This window comes from Mustelus asterias, chromosome 18, assembly GCF_964213995.1.
Source record: "Mustelus asterias chromosome 18, sMusAst1.hap1.1, whole genome shotgun sequence".
Classification (NCBI taxonomy): Eukaryota; Metazoa; Chordata; class Chondrichthyes; order Carcharhiniformes; family Triakidae; genus Mustelus; species Mustelus asterias.
The window spans coordinates 64,341,691-64,359,362 of NC_135818.1; the positions used below are offsets into that span (position 1 = coordinate 64,341,691).

The 17,672-nt window shown below is 40.0% G+C and overlaps 2 protein-coding genes across 2 annotated transcripts in view; one reads left to right on the forward strand and one right to left on the reverse strand.

Annotated features, from left to right (window-relative positions):
* The window catches only part of fancm (FA complementation group M), a 118,014-nt gene that overhangs the window by 87,727 nt on the left and 12,615 nt on the right, over positions 1–17,672 (reverse strand). The gene's annotated exons all lie outside the window — the stretch shown is intronic.
* On the forward strand, positions 502–15,798 carry soul3 (heme-binding protein soul3). Its single transcript, XM_078234155.1, has 5 exons — positions 502–981; positions 6,664–6,752; positions 8,578–8,719; positions 9,868–10,051; positions 12,738–15,798. Exons 1-5 carry the CDS (start codon positions 756–758, stop codon positions 12,907–12,909), a joined length of 813 nt encoding a protein of 270 aa, XP_078090281.1. The 5' UTR covers positions 502–755; the 3' UTR covers positions 12,910–15,798.

Below are 17,672 nucleotides of genomic sequence, written 5' to 3' on the forward strand. Positions count from 1 at the left end.
CCGGGACACCAAGGGGCAATTTAGCATGTCCAAAGATGTGCAGGTTCGGTTGATTGGCTATGCTAACTTGCCCCTCAGTGTCCCAGGATGCAGAGGTTAGAGGGATTAGCAGGGTAAATATATGGAGTTACGGGGATAGGGCCTGGGTTGGGATTGTTGTTGGTGCAGACTCGATGGGCTGAATGGCCTCCTTCTGCACTGTAGGGATTCTATGAAAAGTTGGGGCTGATGTCATAAAGTTCCTAATACAAAAGCATTAATCTTCTGGATAGGGCACCAATGGCTAAAGCTCTGGCATCTTATGGCACCTCTGAATGAACGAATGAGGAAGGATCAAATTGCTATAATTTGTGTACCACTAATATCTGTTCCCATTGTCCTTTTTTTTGATGCCTTATTGCCATCAATCCGGATTCTCTGACTGTGTTATATTTCTCCCGTGTGCTCGGTTCCTCCCCCTCCTGGAGCACTCTGATTTTAGTCCCTCCCTTTCTCTGAAGCGATTCGCCTCTGCAAGCTCAAACAGTTGTGATCCGTGCAGAGAGCGCTCCACTCCGACGGAAGTCTGCAACGAACAGCCCAGTTGGAAAATACCCAGCCTGAGCTTACATATCAATCAGGATAAGCAACCGCACCACGCCTAAAGTTAACTTAATCTTCGGTAAAGTGCAGCCGTTTCGACTCAGGTTTTCAAATAAAAACACCGCCCGCTCACATTTGTCCATCCAATAAGTAAAAGTTTCAGGACTGCACAGATGGAGCGTCAGGGATGCAGGTTTGGAAGTGGAACAGGGGCGGGTGGATTTCTGATCAGCTTGGAGGATCTGGACTCGGTGACCGAAGACGAAAGCTTGGATTTGGCTGGCGCTGGCAATGACAATGAGGATAGAAACGCCGAGGTGGGCAACGAGCAAGTGCAGGACGGGCTCCTCGCCTACTGGCAAAACATCGGCCGCAGGCACCAGGTGGATGTGACAGAAGGTAGGAGCACACCAGCAGGGTTTTGTGAACCTGTCAATCACCAATCTGTTTGGAAATCGCGATGGAGGAGGTTCTCAAATACTTAAAGGCTATTTAATAACCTTGCCCCTCCCTCCCCCCCCAATCTGAGTTAACCAAAAAGCATGTTTATTAGCCATGCTAAATTGTGTCAGAGGGATTAGCAGGATAAATACGTGGGGTTATCAGAATAGGAATTGTTGTCGGTACATGCTCGATGGGTCGAATGGCCCCCTTCGGCACTGTAGGGATTCAATGATTCCATGTCATTGTTCACACTTAACTCCTACTCTGGGTTCTTCCCTCCCAATCTTTAGGGGGGGAAACCCCCATTGAAGGTATTATTTTCATAATGAAAAACGTTTTCTATTTCAGTTGGAGCTTACTTGCCAGTTAAAGAAAAAGGACAATCAGTATTTTATTTTAAATCGCCTTGTTCAAAGGCATCATTTTGCTCTGTCATTTCTGTGCAAAACAAAACTTCAGTTTCGAATCCCTCCTTCCAATTCCATCAATTATGAGAGTTTACTCCTGATCTAACTTCTAGGTGTAGTATTTTCTATTTTAGCTCAAGACGATGTTGTTGCAAATATTGTACCTTTAAAAAAAAATCAAGGGGAACTGAAAGGTTGGATTCAGCCTTTGTTTATTTAAAATGAAACGATTCAGAGAGAAACGCACCTCAGAACCAAATGTGGCATCAGAGATTGCACACAAGCAGCAAACAGGAAAAAAAAACAACTTGCTACCCAAAACCAGTGTTAACCCTTCCCCCATCCAGGCTATACAGAACAAACACAGAAAATGTCACCATATTGTTAATTAAAACTACTGGTAGAGGGAAATTGGAATGATGTACACCTGGATAACTGACGGAATCCATATTTTTGTTGGGCCTGCAATTGGTGAATTTATTGCAAACGTTGCAATAGTTTTTTACAAATCAGGTAAAACGAACATCTCTGCCCTGAATACATTCGCACCAAGACAATTTTCACAAAAGACTTTATTCTGTGCCATACTATGCTGGTTCAGTTGAAGTAATCCAATCATCGCCCTCTGGACAGATTTGATTTTAATGTATTATTCTAGAGGCAAAGTAAATTCTTCCCATTTAACAGTAAATCAAATTGCAATGAATGTCACCAAAACAATGTCTCAAGCTGTAAAAATGCCTCAATGTCCCTGGAAAACTGTACATTGTACAACAATAGCAAAGGGATAAGCTTCAAGAAATTTTAATTGGCTCCGTTTTAAAGTAACCTTGTTGTTAACTAATCTAAGAAAATTAGTTATTTACACTTAGGTTTTAGATTAAACAAATTCAAAATGACAGCTTTGAATAGTTTTGTTTTAAAATAATTGTCTGGAAACAAATCTGAGGATCAGCCAACAATTGGCAATAGTACAAGGCTAACAACTTTGAAAAGGATCCACTGGAGTCTGCCAGGAACTCCACAGGTGACAATTTTCTCTGTTCTAAGGAAAACAAAGGGGAAATTTAATAGAGTTGTTCAAAATTCTGCAGCATTTTGGTAGTGAAAAAGCAGGAGAAACTATTTCCATTGACAGTAAGGAGGGGATCAGTAACTGAAGGACAGAGATTTAAGATAATTAGCAAAAAAAAGGGGAGAAATAAGGAGAATAATTTTAAATAATAGACTTATCTACTTATGGCACCGCTTTAACTGTTCTGTGAATTTGAAGAGAGAAATTACTCTGCTGTCCATCATCAACCAGGCTCCCATCCAAAAGTACAATTTATCTGAATCAAATGTACCACCTCACATTTGCTAAAATTTGTGCCCATTCCATCAAATTATTAATATCCCCTGGCAGCCTCCTTTGATCCTCAGAATTATTTATTCTCCAATAAAATAAGATGTAAATTTGGACACTACTCCCACTTGTCATATAAATAAAATCACTGTTAGCCAGTTCCAATTACCCTGACAAATGGCCCTTAATTCTTATTGTTTCTTCCTTTGTAATTGTGTTTTTTTAATCCAATTCGGAACTGTTCCCCTAATTCTTCCAATAATATTTTGTGCTTGTCCCTTTCTGATGTGTAGCCACTCCTATTTAATAACTTCACCTTTAACAAAATATTCCAAATTTTCCCTATCACATAAGTGAGTTGGCCTATAATAACCTGGATTAAATTTGTTTTCGAATTATTATATTAGTCACTCTCTTGTATGCATCCACTTTTAACAGAACCCCAAAATATAATTTCTAGGGCCTCTATAATTTTGTTTCCGGCCAATTCCCTCAGGATCTTGGATATATCCCAGGATCTTGGATGTGTCCAATCACGTTTTTCTCCCTTTTAGCTCAACTAACTTCTGTAATACTTTATTATCTCTCACCTGATTTTTAACCAATTCTGGTCATTTGTCCTGGGTGGCACAGTGGTTAGCACTGTTGCCTCACAGCACCAGGGACGACAGGTTTGATTCCCAGCTTGGGTCACTGTCTATGCAGAGTCTGCATGTTCTCCCTGTGATTGCATGGATTTCCTCTGGGTGCTCTGGTTTCCTCCCACAGTCTGAAAGACGTGTTGGTTAGGTGCATTGGCCATGCCAAATTCTCCCTCAGTGCACCCGAACAGGCGCTGGAGTGTGGTGACTGGGGGATTTTCACAGTTGCAATGTTAATGTAAGCCTACTTGCGACTAATAAATAAACACCATGACTTCATAATATTTTCCCAACCTACGAAGTACTATTAAATATCCCTGCCACTGTTTATTTAACCTCAATTAACTTATCATATTCCCTTCAGAGATCTCACTTCAGAAAGATGTTTGTATGAAATAAATTATAGAGTTAAATAATATTTTTGCGGAATCAAGATTCTTCCCATACTGCCGCATTACTTATTGCATCCCTGCTTTAACCAGTATTTTCTTTTTTTTGCATTTTAACAAGACTGTAATTAGTAGATGGTCAGGCACTAAGGGAGTCAAGGAATATGAGAATAGAGCAGGAATGGAGTTGAAGTAGATCATCAGTCCTGATCTTGCAGAACAGTAAAACAGATTCATAGAGCAGTACAGCCTACTTCTATTTTTATTTCTTATGTTCTTATAAAGACCTTACTTGCCCTCTTCAGTTTAATTATGTTACTAACATCAATTTATTCACACCATCCTGAAGCTTTAAGTTGTCACCTTTTTCCAAGTTGTACATATATATTTGGGAATCCCCTTTTTAAAAATATGCCACCCAACACAAGAGCTCTTGGTGTTGGGGTAATATATTAATATGTTTGGAGGATTGGCTAACTAACAGGAAACAGAGTTAGGATAAAGCAATCATTTCCATTCAGCAAACAGTAACTAATGCAGTGCTACAGGGGCCAGTGCGAGGGCCTCAACTATTTATAATTTATATTAATGACATGGATGAAGGGATAGGAGTATATTGTAACCATTATTTGCTGATAATACAAAAATAGATAGGAAAGTAAGTTGTGAGGAGGATAAAGAGTCTGCAAAATATAGATGAGTTAAAGGAGTGGACAAAAAAAATGGGAGATGGATGGATGCAACAGCTCAGAAAATTTCTCCTCTTAAGTATTCAGAAAACTGTAAAAATAACTATTCAAAAAATCTCCCACAAAAACTTTCCTCGACTACTCATAAGACTATCAAAGAAAAGCTTACAGTCCCTCTGACAGCTGCGATAGGATAAATGTAGAGAAAATGTTTCCACTTATGGAAGAATCCAAAACTAGAGGTCATAAATACAAATCAAATTCATCTCTGCTGAACTAAATCCATTAGTGGGCGTGAAACTCAGCCATGTATTCATAATGAGACTCACATGCATAACTGTAAACAACCCAAGCAAAGATCAATCTGTTATGGGTTTTGCTGTCAGCCAAGCATTCATAATGGGACTCAATTTCACAGCTGTGTCAACAAATCCTACAAAGCTGAAAACATGGGGCAGGATTTTCCAGCCGCGCTCACCCCAAAACCAGAAAATCCCACTCAAGGTCAGTGGACCTTTGAATGTTTCCGTCCTCCTCTCTTCCCCCATCCCGCTAATTCTCATGATGTGTGGGACAGGAAAATTCCCCCCAAAGTCTTTGAAAGATCTCAGCTGTCTATTCAGCTGTTTCAGCAATGGAACAGATCTATTCCATTATTTTAACAGGCTTTAAAGTATTCAGTCCAATCATCTTTTAATCAAAGGAAAGATTAAATCGTAGGGAAAAATTGACATGTTAAAATCTTAATCTCAATACAACTGAATGCAGAAGAGCACTTTATTCGCTCAAAGTATTCTAATGCATTTGACCACTCCACAGTAATCAACTTAATGGTCACTTACCTTTTCTAAACAAAGCCCTATCATTAATCACTAAATTAAAAACGTATCATACACCATTACATAGTGACGTGAAGTTGTCAACACCTGTTGAACTTATCAAAAGGATCCCCAATCCAAACTAGGATTCCCCAATGACTCATTTGAGGTGAAGGGAATCACGTCTCATACCAAAATGGGCCCAACTTCATGGAAATAGCAGACAGTTTAAATGCCTACCCCGCAATGGGGTAGGTAACAGCAGGATTGCTACATGTGGGATTGCTATCTGCACATCTACTGCGGGGCCATAAATATCCTACATGACCAGAATGGATGAAAGAATTGCAAAACAGGATCTCATACACTACTTATAAATTGCCCCACCTCCATTCCAACAAGGACAGAGGCATGAAAATTCAGCCCAGGAATCAGTTTATTATTGTTTTTCTGAATTAAAGTTAGGGCTTGTTTCCTCAAGTCTTATTGACTACATGAGGACAAAAGATTTTAGATATAATTTAACCAGAGCACTATATCAGATGCGCCGCACTTTCTCCGACTTAAACTCCTTTGTTTTGGCTATGTACTGCAGCATAGCATTCTAGTTGTTTATTTAATTGCAACCACATTATTATATACTCTTAATTTTTAAAAGTTGACTTCCGGCTTGTGATTGCTAAAAGGTCTTTAAAATACAGAGTAGTTCAATAGAATAAATATAGAGAAAATGTTTCCAGTAATGGAAGAATCCAAAACTAGAGGTCATAAATATAAATCTTAGTCCTTAATAAACCCAATAAGGAATTCAGGATTAACCTTAAGAATGTGGAACTCACTATCACATGATTACCTCTAGATGCACTTAAGGGATGTCTGGATAAATACATGAAAAGTAAGGCTTTAGAGTATCTGTATAGTTGCATTTAGATAGGCAAATATCCTTTGATCATGTGCTGTTCTAGGCATTAAGTTTTTTTTATTTTTTCACGGAAACTGGGTGACACTGGCAAGGACAGAATTTATTGCCCATCACTAACTGCCCTTGAGGTAAGAGTACATGGGGATAATACCAAATAAAGTGTGTTAGCCCTGTGTGAATCTAAAGATGTTGTGGACTAATCCAGTAGGGATGTTAGTTCTAAAAATGACTAAGTCTGGCAGAAGGCAGAAACCAGAACTGTATTGGTCACTTCAGAAAGTATTGAGACAACATTGAATTCCTATTATATTATCAAAGACAGTGAATTTTACAGACTCTCAATTTCCTACACTCTTTAATGGTGCATATTCATAAAATTGAAAGCAAAAGTAAACATGTTTTAATTGTTGTTTGCTTTTGTCTGAGACATGGCTGAACCAATCCAGCAGATGGCAAGACATAACCAATCTCAAGACAGGGAAATGGTCCCATTTACACCAATAGGTCATAAAATGGTAAGTAATGTACACATGTCTTTTCTAAAGGGGCTAGCTAAGTAATGAGGATTTTGCTTCAGGCCAGTGTATATGCCAAGTCTTCATATCTCCAACTTTTGGTCTGCCACTTGCACCATGCAAAGGGAGAGTTTAATGTTTAAACCCCAATTCAGTTAGAAAAACAATGCTGTGGAAAAACTAGTTTGAATTCCATGGTTGAGTTTGCCTAAAAATGAGTAACTACACAACAGAATCATCTAAATGATTGCCTCATTAAAAAGGCAGTGAAATGTCAGAATAAAATGGTAAAGAGATATAAACCTACTGCAAACCAGTAAATGTGAAAGCGATCAAATCATTCAATACTAAAAAAAAATGTATTACATCTTACCACACCTTTCAAAGCACATCACAAACCTTTAATTTAAAAAAGTGATTATGCAGGCAAATCCAGTAGTATTATTAAGAATAAAGATAAAATGACAATTAAGATCTTCTTGAGGCAACAGGAAAATTAGGACTTCCTGCTATTCCTCGCATAATACAATAGCATTTTTACATCCAATGTAACCAATGCTCCTCAGTTTAATAGTTAATTCAACGAACGACACCACCGGCACATACTCAGTACTGCAGTGAGTGTCAACCCAGATTACATGCTGAATAGGCTTTTAGTCCATTACTTTCAGACAATGATACTGTAACCTTAGCATCAATGCAAAGCAGTTTCAAATTTAAACTCTTAAGTGTGTAAGGTGTAAATTGGGTGAACACAGTAAGAGTTTTAACAACACCAGGTTAAAGTCCAACAGGTTTATTTGGTGGCAAATACCATTAGCTTTCGGAGCGCTGCTCCTTCATCGACGAAGGAGCAGCGCTCCGAAAGCTAATGGTATTTGCTACCAAATAAACCTGTTGGACTTTAACTTGGTGTTGTTAAAACTCTTACTGTGTTCACCCCAGTTCAACGCCGGCATCTCCACATCATAAATTGGGTGTCCAGACCAAATGGCTACAAAGCAAAGTAGCATAAGACTACATCTACTTCAGAAATGCAAAATACACTTTCAAAAACACACAATTTCATGAAAGGCAGTGGAAGAACAGTAATGACTGGGTAGCGAGGAAAGGATGATTATAAACTTCATTTGAAATATGCTTGCAGCATTACCTAAGGGGGTCAAGTTAAAAATCGATATAAATAAAAGGGGAAGACATCAACTAATATTAATAATCGTTGAAAATAAAATATAAACAACCTGGCCAAGTGAAATAAAAATTTTGAAACGTCCCTTGTACAAAGATATCCAGCCACCCTACAGATCCTATAATCCTTTGTCTTAACTGGAATTCTCTATTTAAAATCATATTTTATATACATTACTATTTAATTGTATGAATAATTAAAATACATTGCATGCAAAAAAAATCTTGAGTTAACCAATCATCACAACTTTGAGACACAGTAACATTTCTAAGGTTGATAAACTAAAAGTACATGACATGCAAAATACACAGAAATTATTATTCAAAAGAGACACAGAGAAGCCCTGTAGTTGTGTGGATGACAAACCAATCTCAAGCATTAGTATCAGCATACTAAATTGGGTATTTTGTGACTGCAGTGGTTAATATTTTAAATATCAGATAAACCACAAGGTAATGATCAGCCATGATCAAAATGAATGGCGGAGCCAGCTCGAAGGGCTGAATGGCCTACTCCTGCTTCTAGTTTCTATGACATGCCAAGCAATTTCACCTCCCTTAATATTTAGTCAAACAACAATTACTGTGGATGGTAGTAAAATAACTTACATTTACTCTCCATTTCTTTATTTTACAGGCTGATGAATTACTTTATGAAAAACGTCAATACGAAAAAGCTAAATGGGCTTGTGTAACACAGAATGAGCCAAGTTATGAACAGAGCACAGGCCTGGGGTTTATGAAATTGATGAAATACATTTGCCAACAAAATTCATCAGGTGACTTTCAAAGTTGGGACAAGTCTGTGATTCTATTTCTTTACTATCAGGTCCTTGCGTAGTTGAGGAAAAAATTAAAACATGCATATTTAAATCTTACACATTTCTTGAATGGTATTTGTAATGGAATTTCAAGTTTTGAGCAATAACTTACTTCAGTGCTCTTAAGTGGATGCTAAACATCCGTAACTCTCAGATTTTTAAAGAAATCAATCATTTTTTACATTGGGCCATAGCGTCCTCGCATTGCCACTCTGTGCTCAATTACTTACACTAATCTCATCCGTCTGTCTCACCCAACCTTCTGACTTAGGTCAGGCAACACCCAGGCAGCACAGCTGTCCTCGAGGGCCAGAATCAGTGTCCAGTAGGACACTTCTAGGTTTCAAGGTCCATTGATATTAACAGACCAGGGAGGAGGGTAAGTGGATAGAATTTGGGATCCAGGGAAGGGGAATTTTGTACGGGTGTGGAAATCAGGCAGTGAGGAATATCTTCAGTCCTGTGGGGGTTGCTGGGGGCGGGAGAGAGAGAGAGAGAGTACCGTGGTGGGGTCGGTGTGGCTCTTTACAAATTAGAATAGGTTTTAATTCCTCTAACCTATTCTGAGTAAACATTGGTGTAACCTTGTCAGAACCAAAAGGTTTGTGATTTAAGTCATATTTCGGATGCACTTCTGGGCAATTGCATTGCAAAGCATTATCTGTGAAGTTCCAAGAGGAGTTCCTTAGTGCATCTTTGGGGTGCTCCCCACCCCACACCACAGCAGCTCAGAATTTACAGCCCATTATTTTTCAATTGATGGATATCAAAAGAATACTGTTTAAATTCTTCTGCCAAAGTTACCCATTGTGTTTTACCAGAGTAAAAGTGATGCGAGGAAAGCGTTTTCACCCAGAGGGTGGTTGGAATCTAGAACAAACTTCCGGAGAGGGTGATGGAGGCAAGTTCAATTGAGGTATTCAAAGGGGAATTGGTTTGCTATCTGGAAAGGGAGAATTAGCAAGGTTACGAAGATAAGGCAAGGGAGTGGGATTAGGTAGAATTCAGACAGCCAGTGCAGACTCAATGGGCCAAATAGGCTCTTGCTATACTATAAAAATTCAGTGTTTGGTCCAATAATCTATTGGTCTACCCTGACTCTGCAGGGCTCTTCCTGGGAATGACACTGCCTATTGTTACCATTGTGCATACCAACCAGACCAGAACAGAACTCCGGCCTGAAATAACCATGGCTTATTACCTGCCAACACAATTTCAAGATCAGACCCCACAGCCTTTAGATGCTGAAATTGCAATAGAGGAGTGGCCTGCTCACATCATTTATACCAGGCAAGTAGCTTAATCCAAGACTACACTTTTAAATTCTAAAGTATATTATAAATGGTTAATCCATATTAAATCCTTCCAAAGAGATGTGTGAAAACAGTCAACAAACACCTCTAAAGTTAATAGATAATGGGCCCGATTTTACCATTGCGTTGCGCCTGTTCTCGGGCGCAAAAACTTGGTAAAGTCGGGCGTGAGGCGAATAGTACGATCCGTGCCCGCGCCAATTTCCCCCCCCCCATACCAAGGCCTGAAAACGGGCGCGATCGGGACCGTGCCCGACATCAATTTAAATGCATTTGCATGCATTTTACCTTGGCGGGGGGGGGGCGGCAGGGAGGTCCGCGGACACTCTGCAGGCGATCGGTTGGGGGGAGGGGGGGGGGGGGGAAGGTGGATAAGGGGGACAGTTACGTTGTGGGTGTGGGGCAATGTCTGTGGGGGCCATCGTTCCTGGGAGCGATGTGGCAGGGGAGCATTTAAAAAATTTTTTTTTTTTACTGCAAATGCACAGTTGAAGGCTCCGATCGGAGCAGCAGCTTTTCAGGTGCAATAAGCCCACAGCACGATTCAGATTCGTGACTTTTTTTTCCCCAGGCTGAGGGCATATGGGGGCGCCTGAGAGCAGTTTTACAAGTCGGATCTGAATCACACCCAGATTTAGCACTTAGAATCAAAATGGTAAAAATCGGGCCCGAAGAGTTTGAGAATTACATAAGAGAATGAATTATTTTCCTGGTCTGCAGTAATTTTCAATTTTGGAAAATTCTGCCAGAAAACAAGGCAAATTAAACGAGATCTAAGCAGAAATCAACTCAGTAGACAAGTAGATCAAAAGGCACTTGGGTAGAACAGCCCTGCTTACTGATGAGCTGTTCAATTAGTTGCAATATTATCTTTTTTTTAAAAAACTGTCTTTTTGATCAGAATCAATCTCATTCTGTTAACACCATAAATAGTATTACACAGAATGATCATTTAGCACAGTGATTTGTTCGCAAAGGAAGCATTCATTTAAATAAATTTCAATGCACAAGATTTTCTTATTTGGAAACATAACTTTCACAATACATGAAATAGGATGGGAATGGAGGGATACGATCCCCGGAAGGGTCGGGGGTTTTGTTCGGGCGGGCAGGATGGTTGATGCAGGCTTGGAGGGCCGAAGGACCTGTCCCTGTGCTATAATTTTTGTTATCCTTAAGTGTTTATTAATATCCCCAAATAATTAATGCATAAGATAGATTTGGGCTTTAGGTGTTGTCACTAAATTATACCACTTCTAAGAATCTTTACAAACTATTTGGTACCCCACTGTTGAAATACAAGAGTGTAATGGTTATAAAGGTTACCAGGTACCTTAAATTTAGAACAGTACAGCACAGAACAGGCCCTTCGGCCCACGATGTTGTCCCGAGCTTTATCTGAAACCAAGATCAAGCTATCCCACTCGCTATCATACTGGTGTGCTCCATGTGCCTATCCAATAACCGCTTAAATGTTCCTAAAGTGTCTGACTCCACTATCACTGCAGGCAGTCCATTCCACACCCCAACCACTCTCTGCGTAAAGAACCTACCTCTGATATCCTTCCTATATCTCCCACCACGAACCCTATAGTTATGCCCCCTTGTAATAGCTCCATCCACCCGATTTGAACTAAAGATCTCCAAGTTGCTATTCCAGTAGCAAAACCATGATGCAACTGTGCCCATTACTGACATTTTTGAGTTGGGAATTGAAGAATTCACAGAATCAGCCCAGAGTAATAAATATGAAAATATTGTTGAGAAGTGGGTGCAGCAGACTCTGAATCAGGTCCCAGTTTTGATCTGAGCAAGTGAGATGGGGGGGGGGGTGCAGCTGAGTGGATAGATGCCATTCCTTTGAACAAAGCAACAGTTGTCTCATCACCTAATGGATCTGGACAGGGTCAGAATTATAATTGGAGGACAAGGTTTTCCACCCAATACTGAAATTTAAAGTGGAAAGCGACATTAACCGCACCACCTGCAGTCATAGGCTAATGCCAATAATCTGTATTTGATTTGATTTACTATTGTCACATATATTAGTATACAATGAAAAGTATTGTTTCTTGCATGCTATACGGACAAAGCATACCGTTCATAGAGAAGGAAAAAAGAGAGAGAGAGTGCAGAATGTAGTGTTACAGTCATAGCTACGGTGTAGAGGAAGATCAACTTAAAGCAAGGTAGGTCCATTCAAAAGTCTGATGACAGCAGGGAAGAAGCTGTTCTTGAGTCGGTTGGTACATGACCTCAGACTTTTGTATCTTTTTCCCGACAGAAGTAGTTAGAAGGGAGAATGTCCGGGGTGCATGGGGTCCTTAATTACACTGGCTGCTTTGCTGAGGCAGCAACAAGTGTAGACAGAGTCAATGGATGGGAGGCTGTAAACTATTAAGGTGCGCTTTCTTGATGACAAAGTGCGATAGCTAAATTTTCAATGTCTTAAGATGGGAGTATTACAACATATCAGCATTAATATATTAAAGAGTTCTATATTTATCAGAAACAAAGACGTGGAACTTTGATTCCATACTGTGGACATACAACCAAATATTCATGACTACTGGGGAGAATGCATTATCATAGATGTCAATGTTGACATTTTACCATAAAAATAAACAAAGATACTAATGGTTCATAATTTTCTGCTTGTCCAGATCCTTTAATGGAAACACCACTGAAGAGTTGATTCTCCAAGAGATAAACCAGTTGGCAGAGCACCTAGACTCTACCGAATGGTTCCTGCAGGATACCTTTATTGTAGCTGGTTATAATAACCCTGCTGCTCCAAGCCGTCACAATGAGATCTGGTTCATTCACAGCCCTTGAGTAAATCATAGAAGTCTGGCATGAAATACAGACCTTGTGCAGTGACCAAGTTTGTGAAAATGTGAACATGATGTAATAGCATGAGCTTAAATGTCAATTTAAATTGGTAACGACAAAACTCCAGCACTTAAGACACAACATAATAAAATGATCACAGATGGATACTTGAAGAAAAAATGACCGGGATGTTTGGGATCAAAATTTGCTAAAGGCACCCAATTAACTATACATCCTTGGACGTCAAGCTTATAATTAGAGCGGTAGTATACCCTATTAAACAAGAATTGAAAACACAATATAGAAATGTGAGAAGTGAGTCAGACTCCAAGTCTGTGATGGAATGTGGTTTTAAAATGCTGCAATTAAAAAAGTGTGAATAGCACTCACACCCATTAAAACACAAGGATATAAGAGCATAGAAAATAGAAGCAGGAAACAATAAATCAGCCCCTCAAGTCTGTTCTGTTATTCAATATGCCATGGCTGATCTTCTACCTCAACACCACTTTCCTGCCTTCACCCTATATCCGAATTCCTTGAGATCAAAAGCCGATCAAATCCAGTGCAAAATATATTCAATGATGGATCCACAGCGCTCTCGGTAGAAACTTCCAAAGATTCACACCTTGAGTGACAAAATTTCTCCCCATCTCAGTTCCAAGTAATTGGCCTCTCATTCTGAAGCCGTGCTCCGGTGTTCTTGACTCCCCAGCCAGGGAACCAGCCTCTGAGTTAACACATATCAGAAGGACGTATTTTACACAGAGGGTGGTGGGGGCCTGGAATGCACTGCCGGGCAAGGTGGTGGAGGCGGACACACTGGGAACGTTTAAGACTTATCTAGATTCCCACATAGTGGGAATGGAGGGATACAAAAGAATGGTCTAGTTTGGACCAGGGAGCGGCGCAGGCTTGGAGGGCTGAAGGGCCTGTTCCTGTGCTGTATTGTTCTTTGAGTATCTACCCTGTAAAGCCCTTCCAGAATCTTGTGTGTTTCAATTAGGTCATCTCTTTGCTTTGAACTCCAGGAAGCATGGAACAAATTTACTCAGTTTCTCATCACTGGACAAACCTTTCAGTCCAGGAACCAATCTAGTAACCTTTCCTATACTACCAAGGCAAATTTTTATCTCCCGACAGTTCTATGTGCTTCGCTGTAGCTGGACAAAACCCGTAAAACTTCTGTTCCAAGTTTTTGGCAAAATAAAAGTATGTAATAGACTGTCCTTGAAAAGGAAACTAGGGAAACACTAAAAAAAATACAATATCATGGTCTCGCTTCTTTTGCACAGCTTGCACTTCCTCCACTGGAGTTTTTTTTAAACCCTGTTAGGATCCCAGACCGGAACCCCAAATTACATTAGGACACCAGACTACACCCCAACAATTTTTCTATTTTGGCATAATGTGAGGAAAGTATACTTCCTTCCAGGAATGATTCCACTGACAAGTAGGGATCTTTTATGGTGAAACAAACTTTATTTAATAACACAGTTTAAATATAACTCTAACAAATGAAGCAACTTGACTATTAACAGTTTAACCAAATTAAAAAATGAAAGGAAGCAACTTTAGTTTCTACCTTATGACTGTTCCAGTTCCAAATAAGCCCCATTCATGAATAAATCCAATTCACTTTTAAATAGCAAACCCGGGCATACTTGCTTTAACACTTGTTAACAGTCTTGGAGCTTTCAGAGTGAGATAGAGTTTTAGAAGCCTACAAAATCCTTCTAACTTCAACCAGGCTTCAGCTGCAAGCTAAACTGCTTTTTGCAAAAACTTTTCTCTCTCTGCTATAGACTCAGGACTGCAAACAAACCACATCGCTTGATCCTGTCGATCGCTCTAATCAGAAATCCTCAGGGAACTTAAGTAAATAAAAGTCTATTAATTCTACTTAATGTAACTACTTGCAAGGCTAAAATGAGTAATTATCCTGCTCTCCCAGAGTCTGAGCTGCATTCCCTCCAGACATACCAACTGCCTCTAGCATAAAGCTGTATTTTTAAAACTTCCCCAAAACATTAAAAACCTTTACATATCAATTGTACTATCATAGCCTTCACTTTTCCCGGGTAAGCCCTAATAGTGTCAAGCAAGATACTGCAACAATACAAAAAAATCACCTCTGCATCAAATTATTAAATAGATTCCCTTCACACTAGATATTGTATCCCATTTATAGCACACTTAGCAGAAGCTATATATGATCAATTTTATAAAGTACTGTGTAGCAGCTGCATAAGCAAACCAAAAATGCTTAATTTGATCAAGTTTCCCAACTCTCAACTTAGCAACAGCCAAAATAACTATTCCAAATTGCTATTATACACTCAAATTTCCACTTATAATTAGTTACTGTCGCGCTTGATTCATAAGTATATTTTAGTGGTAAATTGTAAAATCAAATATTTTCTTGGCCTTTTACCCCCAACTTCATTTTTTTTTAAAATGACATAACAGAAAGAAATGATAGAATCAGAGAGTATTGCACTCAGGCCCTCTCCCCTGTCCTATTCCCATAACCCCACACATTTACCATGGCTAATCCAGCTAACCTACACATCTCAGCAGAAATGTGAAAAAGTTTTAGATTTTTTGTAAAACAAAGGACTTATTTTTAAAATATAACTACCAGTGTTTACAGATATCAAAGAGATGGGTAAAATCTAGTTGGGGCCATTAACGATCACTTTTGAAAATACCATCAGAAACAAAAGTCATGGAGCTGCATTTAACTGATTTATTACTTCTTTTAGTCAAACTACAAAATTATAAAAGTAGAAACGCAGGATGGTTCATCTTTATTTAAAAGTGAGATTATATTGTTTTACGCTTGAGCCATTTGTGCATTAAAATATTGATTTATAAACGATGTTAATCTGCAAAGCGTACTTGTGTACATCATTTCAGAGAAGAAATCAAAGTTGTCTAATGCTGTGTTATGATTATTTCCTCAATAACTTCAAAATGCATTTATGGTCATTTCTAGACGGTTTAGCTATTAAATGTACTACCAGAAAAGCCAGAGGACTGTGATAGGTTTACTGATCTCACCGGTGTAGCATTTTACCTCAGTGTGCCCAGTTCAGGTCTTAAGAAGAAAACATATTACTCTCAAACCAAATATCTAACCATTCACATCTTTTCAAAATTCTACATTCATATCTAGTGAGAACTGGGGCTCAGTCGTAACAGAACCTATAATTAAAGCATCTGCCAACATTAATTATCTCACAAGCTGTAATAACTGGAGGTGACTCAATGTGGCTCCAACAACAAAGGATTTATTAAACTAACATAACTATATACAAGACAAGGGTCTGACAGAACGGATGCACAGGTCAACTCTTTCCCTCTATGGTTCCCACTGAAGTTCCTTCCTGTCCCAGGACATGTGCCCTTGTTCCTGGTTAGCCCGGCTTCCCATATGGCCATTCCATAGGGTCCGGCCTGATCACGTGACCCGCAAAGGATCACCCCTTAAAGGGGCCATGTTACCACTCTCCCTCCTCCCTAAACTCTTGAGTAAACCGACGAGTGAAAACAAAAGAGAAACAACATTATACAGAGGCACATAGACCCAATATCACATTAGGGAGACCAAAGGAAAATTCATTCACAGAGACAATCAGTCCGGATACTTCCGGACTCTTGCAAAACACCGCAACTCATACAGGGCCCTTCAGCAAGCAATGAATCCGCTCCAGCCGAACAAAAAGGAAAACTCAACAGGGTGGATATCTTCCCTGGTGGCTTCTTGCTTCGCTGCTCCACAAGCTAGAAGTTGCCTAGGCTCAACAGAGGCCGCAGGTATCCCTGGTTCTATAGCTAGCATGTACGAGTCCGCAGCAGGCCATACCTGTTGATCCCTGGGATCAGGCCCAGGTCTCATTAGAATCCCTACAGTGCAGAAGGAGGCCATTCAGCCCATCGTATCTGCACCGACCACAATCCCACCCATGTCCTACTAGGGGCAATTTAGCATGGCCAATCCACCTAACCCGCACATCTTTGGACTGTGGGAGGAAACCAAAGCACCCGGAGGAAACCCACGCAGACAAAGGGAGAATATGCAAACTCCACACAGTGACCCGAGGCCGGAATTGAACCCGGGTCCCTGGCAATGAGGTAGCAGTGCTACTCTGCCAACGCGCCGTCTCTTTGTCAAGTGATCCACATGTTTTTTCATATGGTGACCATGTACTTCCAACACGTATGAAACTGGTCCCATTCTCTCTACAATCCTTCCCAATACTCAGACTGGTTCACCCCCCACCAAAGTTTCTCTTCCTGACTAGGTCATCAACCTCGAATGCTCTGTCCCTTTCCTTAGTGTCATGGTGTTCTTTCTGGGAGACTTGTCTAGCCTCCATCCTCCCTGACAAATCTGGAACAAACAAATCCAAGCAGGCTCATAAGCAGAGTCCCATTAATAGTTCAGCTGGCGTAACCCTGGTGATGGCATCTGGCGTAGTATTATTCAATAACAAGAAACTTGCCAAATGTAAAGTCGGTGGCCTATGAGCTTGCTTTTTCATAGAAGCTTTGAATGTTTGTATGGCTCATTCTGCCAAGCCATTCGAGGCTTGGTGGTACGGGGTTGACTGAACGTGGTGTATCTAATTTGATTTGACAAATTGGCAGAACTCCTCAGCTGTAAATGCTGTGCCATTGTCTGACACTATGAATGGCAAAAACCTGCCGCAACTTGTCGATGGCGGCTGTGGATGTTGTAGACTTCATGAGCTGGACATCCA

Coding starts and splice junctions, on each gene's coding strand:
- soul3 (XM_078234155.1), top strand. CDS start 756: ATGGAGCGTCAGGGATGCAGGTTTGGAAGTGGAACAGGGGCGGGTGGA. Junction 982..6,663: donor CCAGGTGGATGTGACAGAAG/GTAGGAGCACAC, acceptor CTTTTGTCTGAG/ACATGGCTGAACCAATCCAG. Junction 6,753..8,577: donor CACCAATAGGTCATAAAATG/GTAAGTAATGTA, acceptor TTTATTTTACAG/GCTGATGAATTACTTTATGA.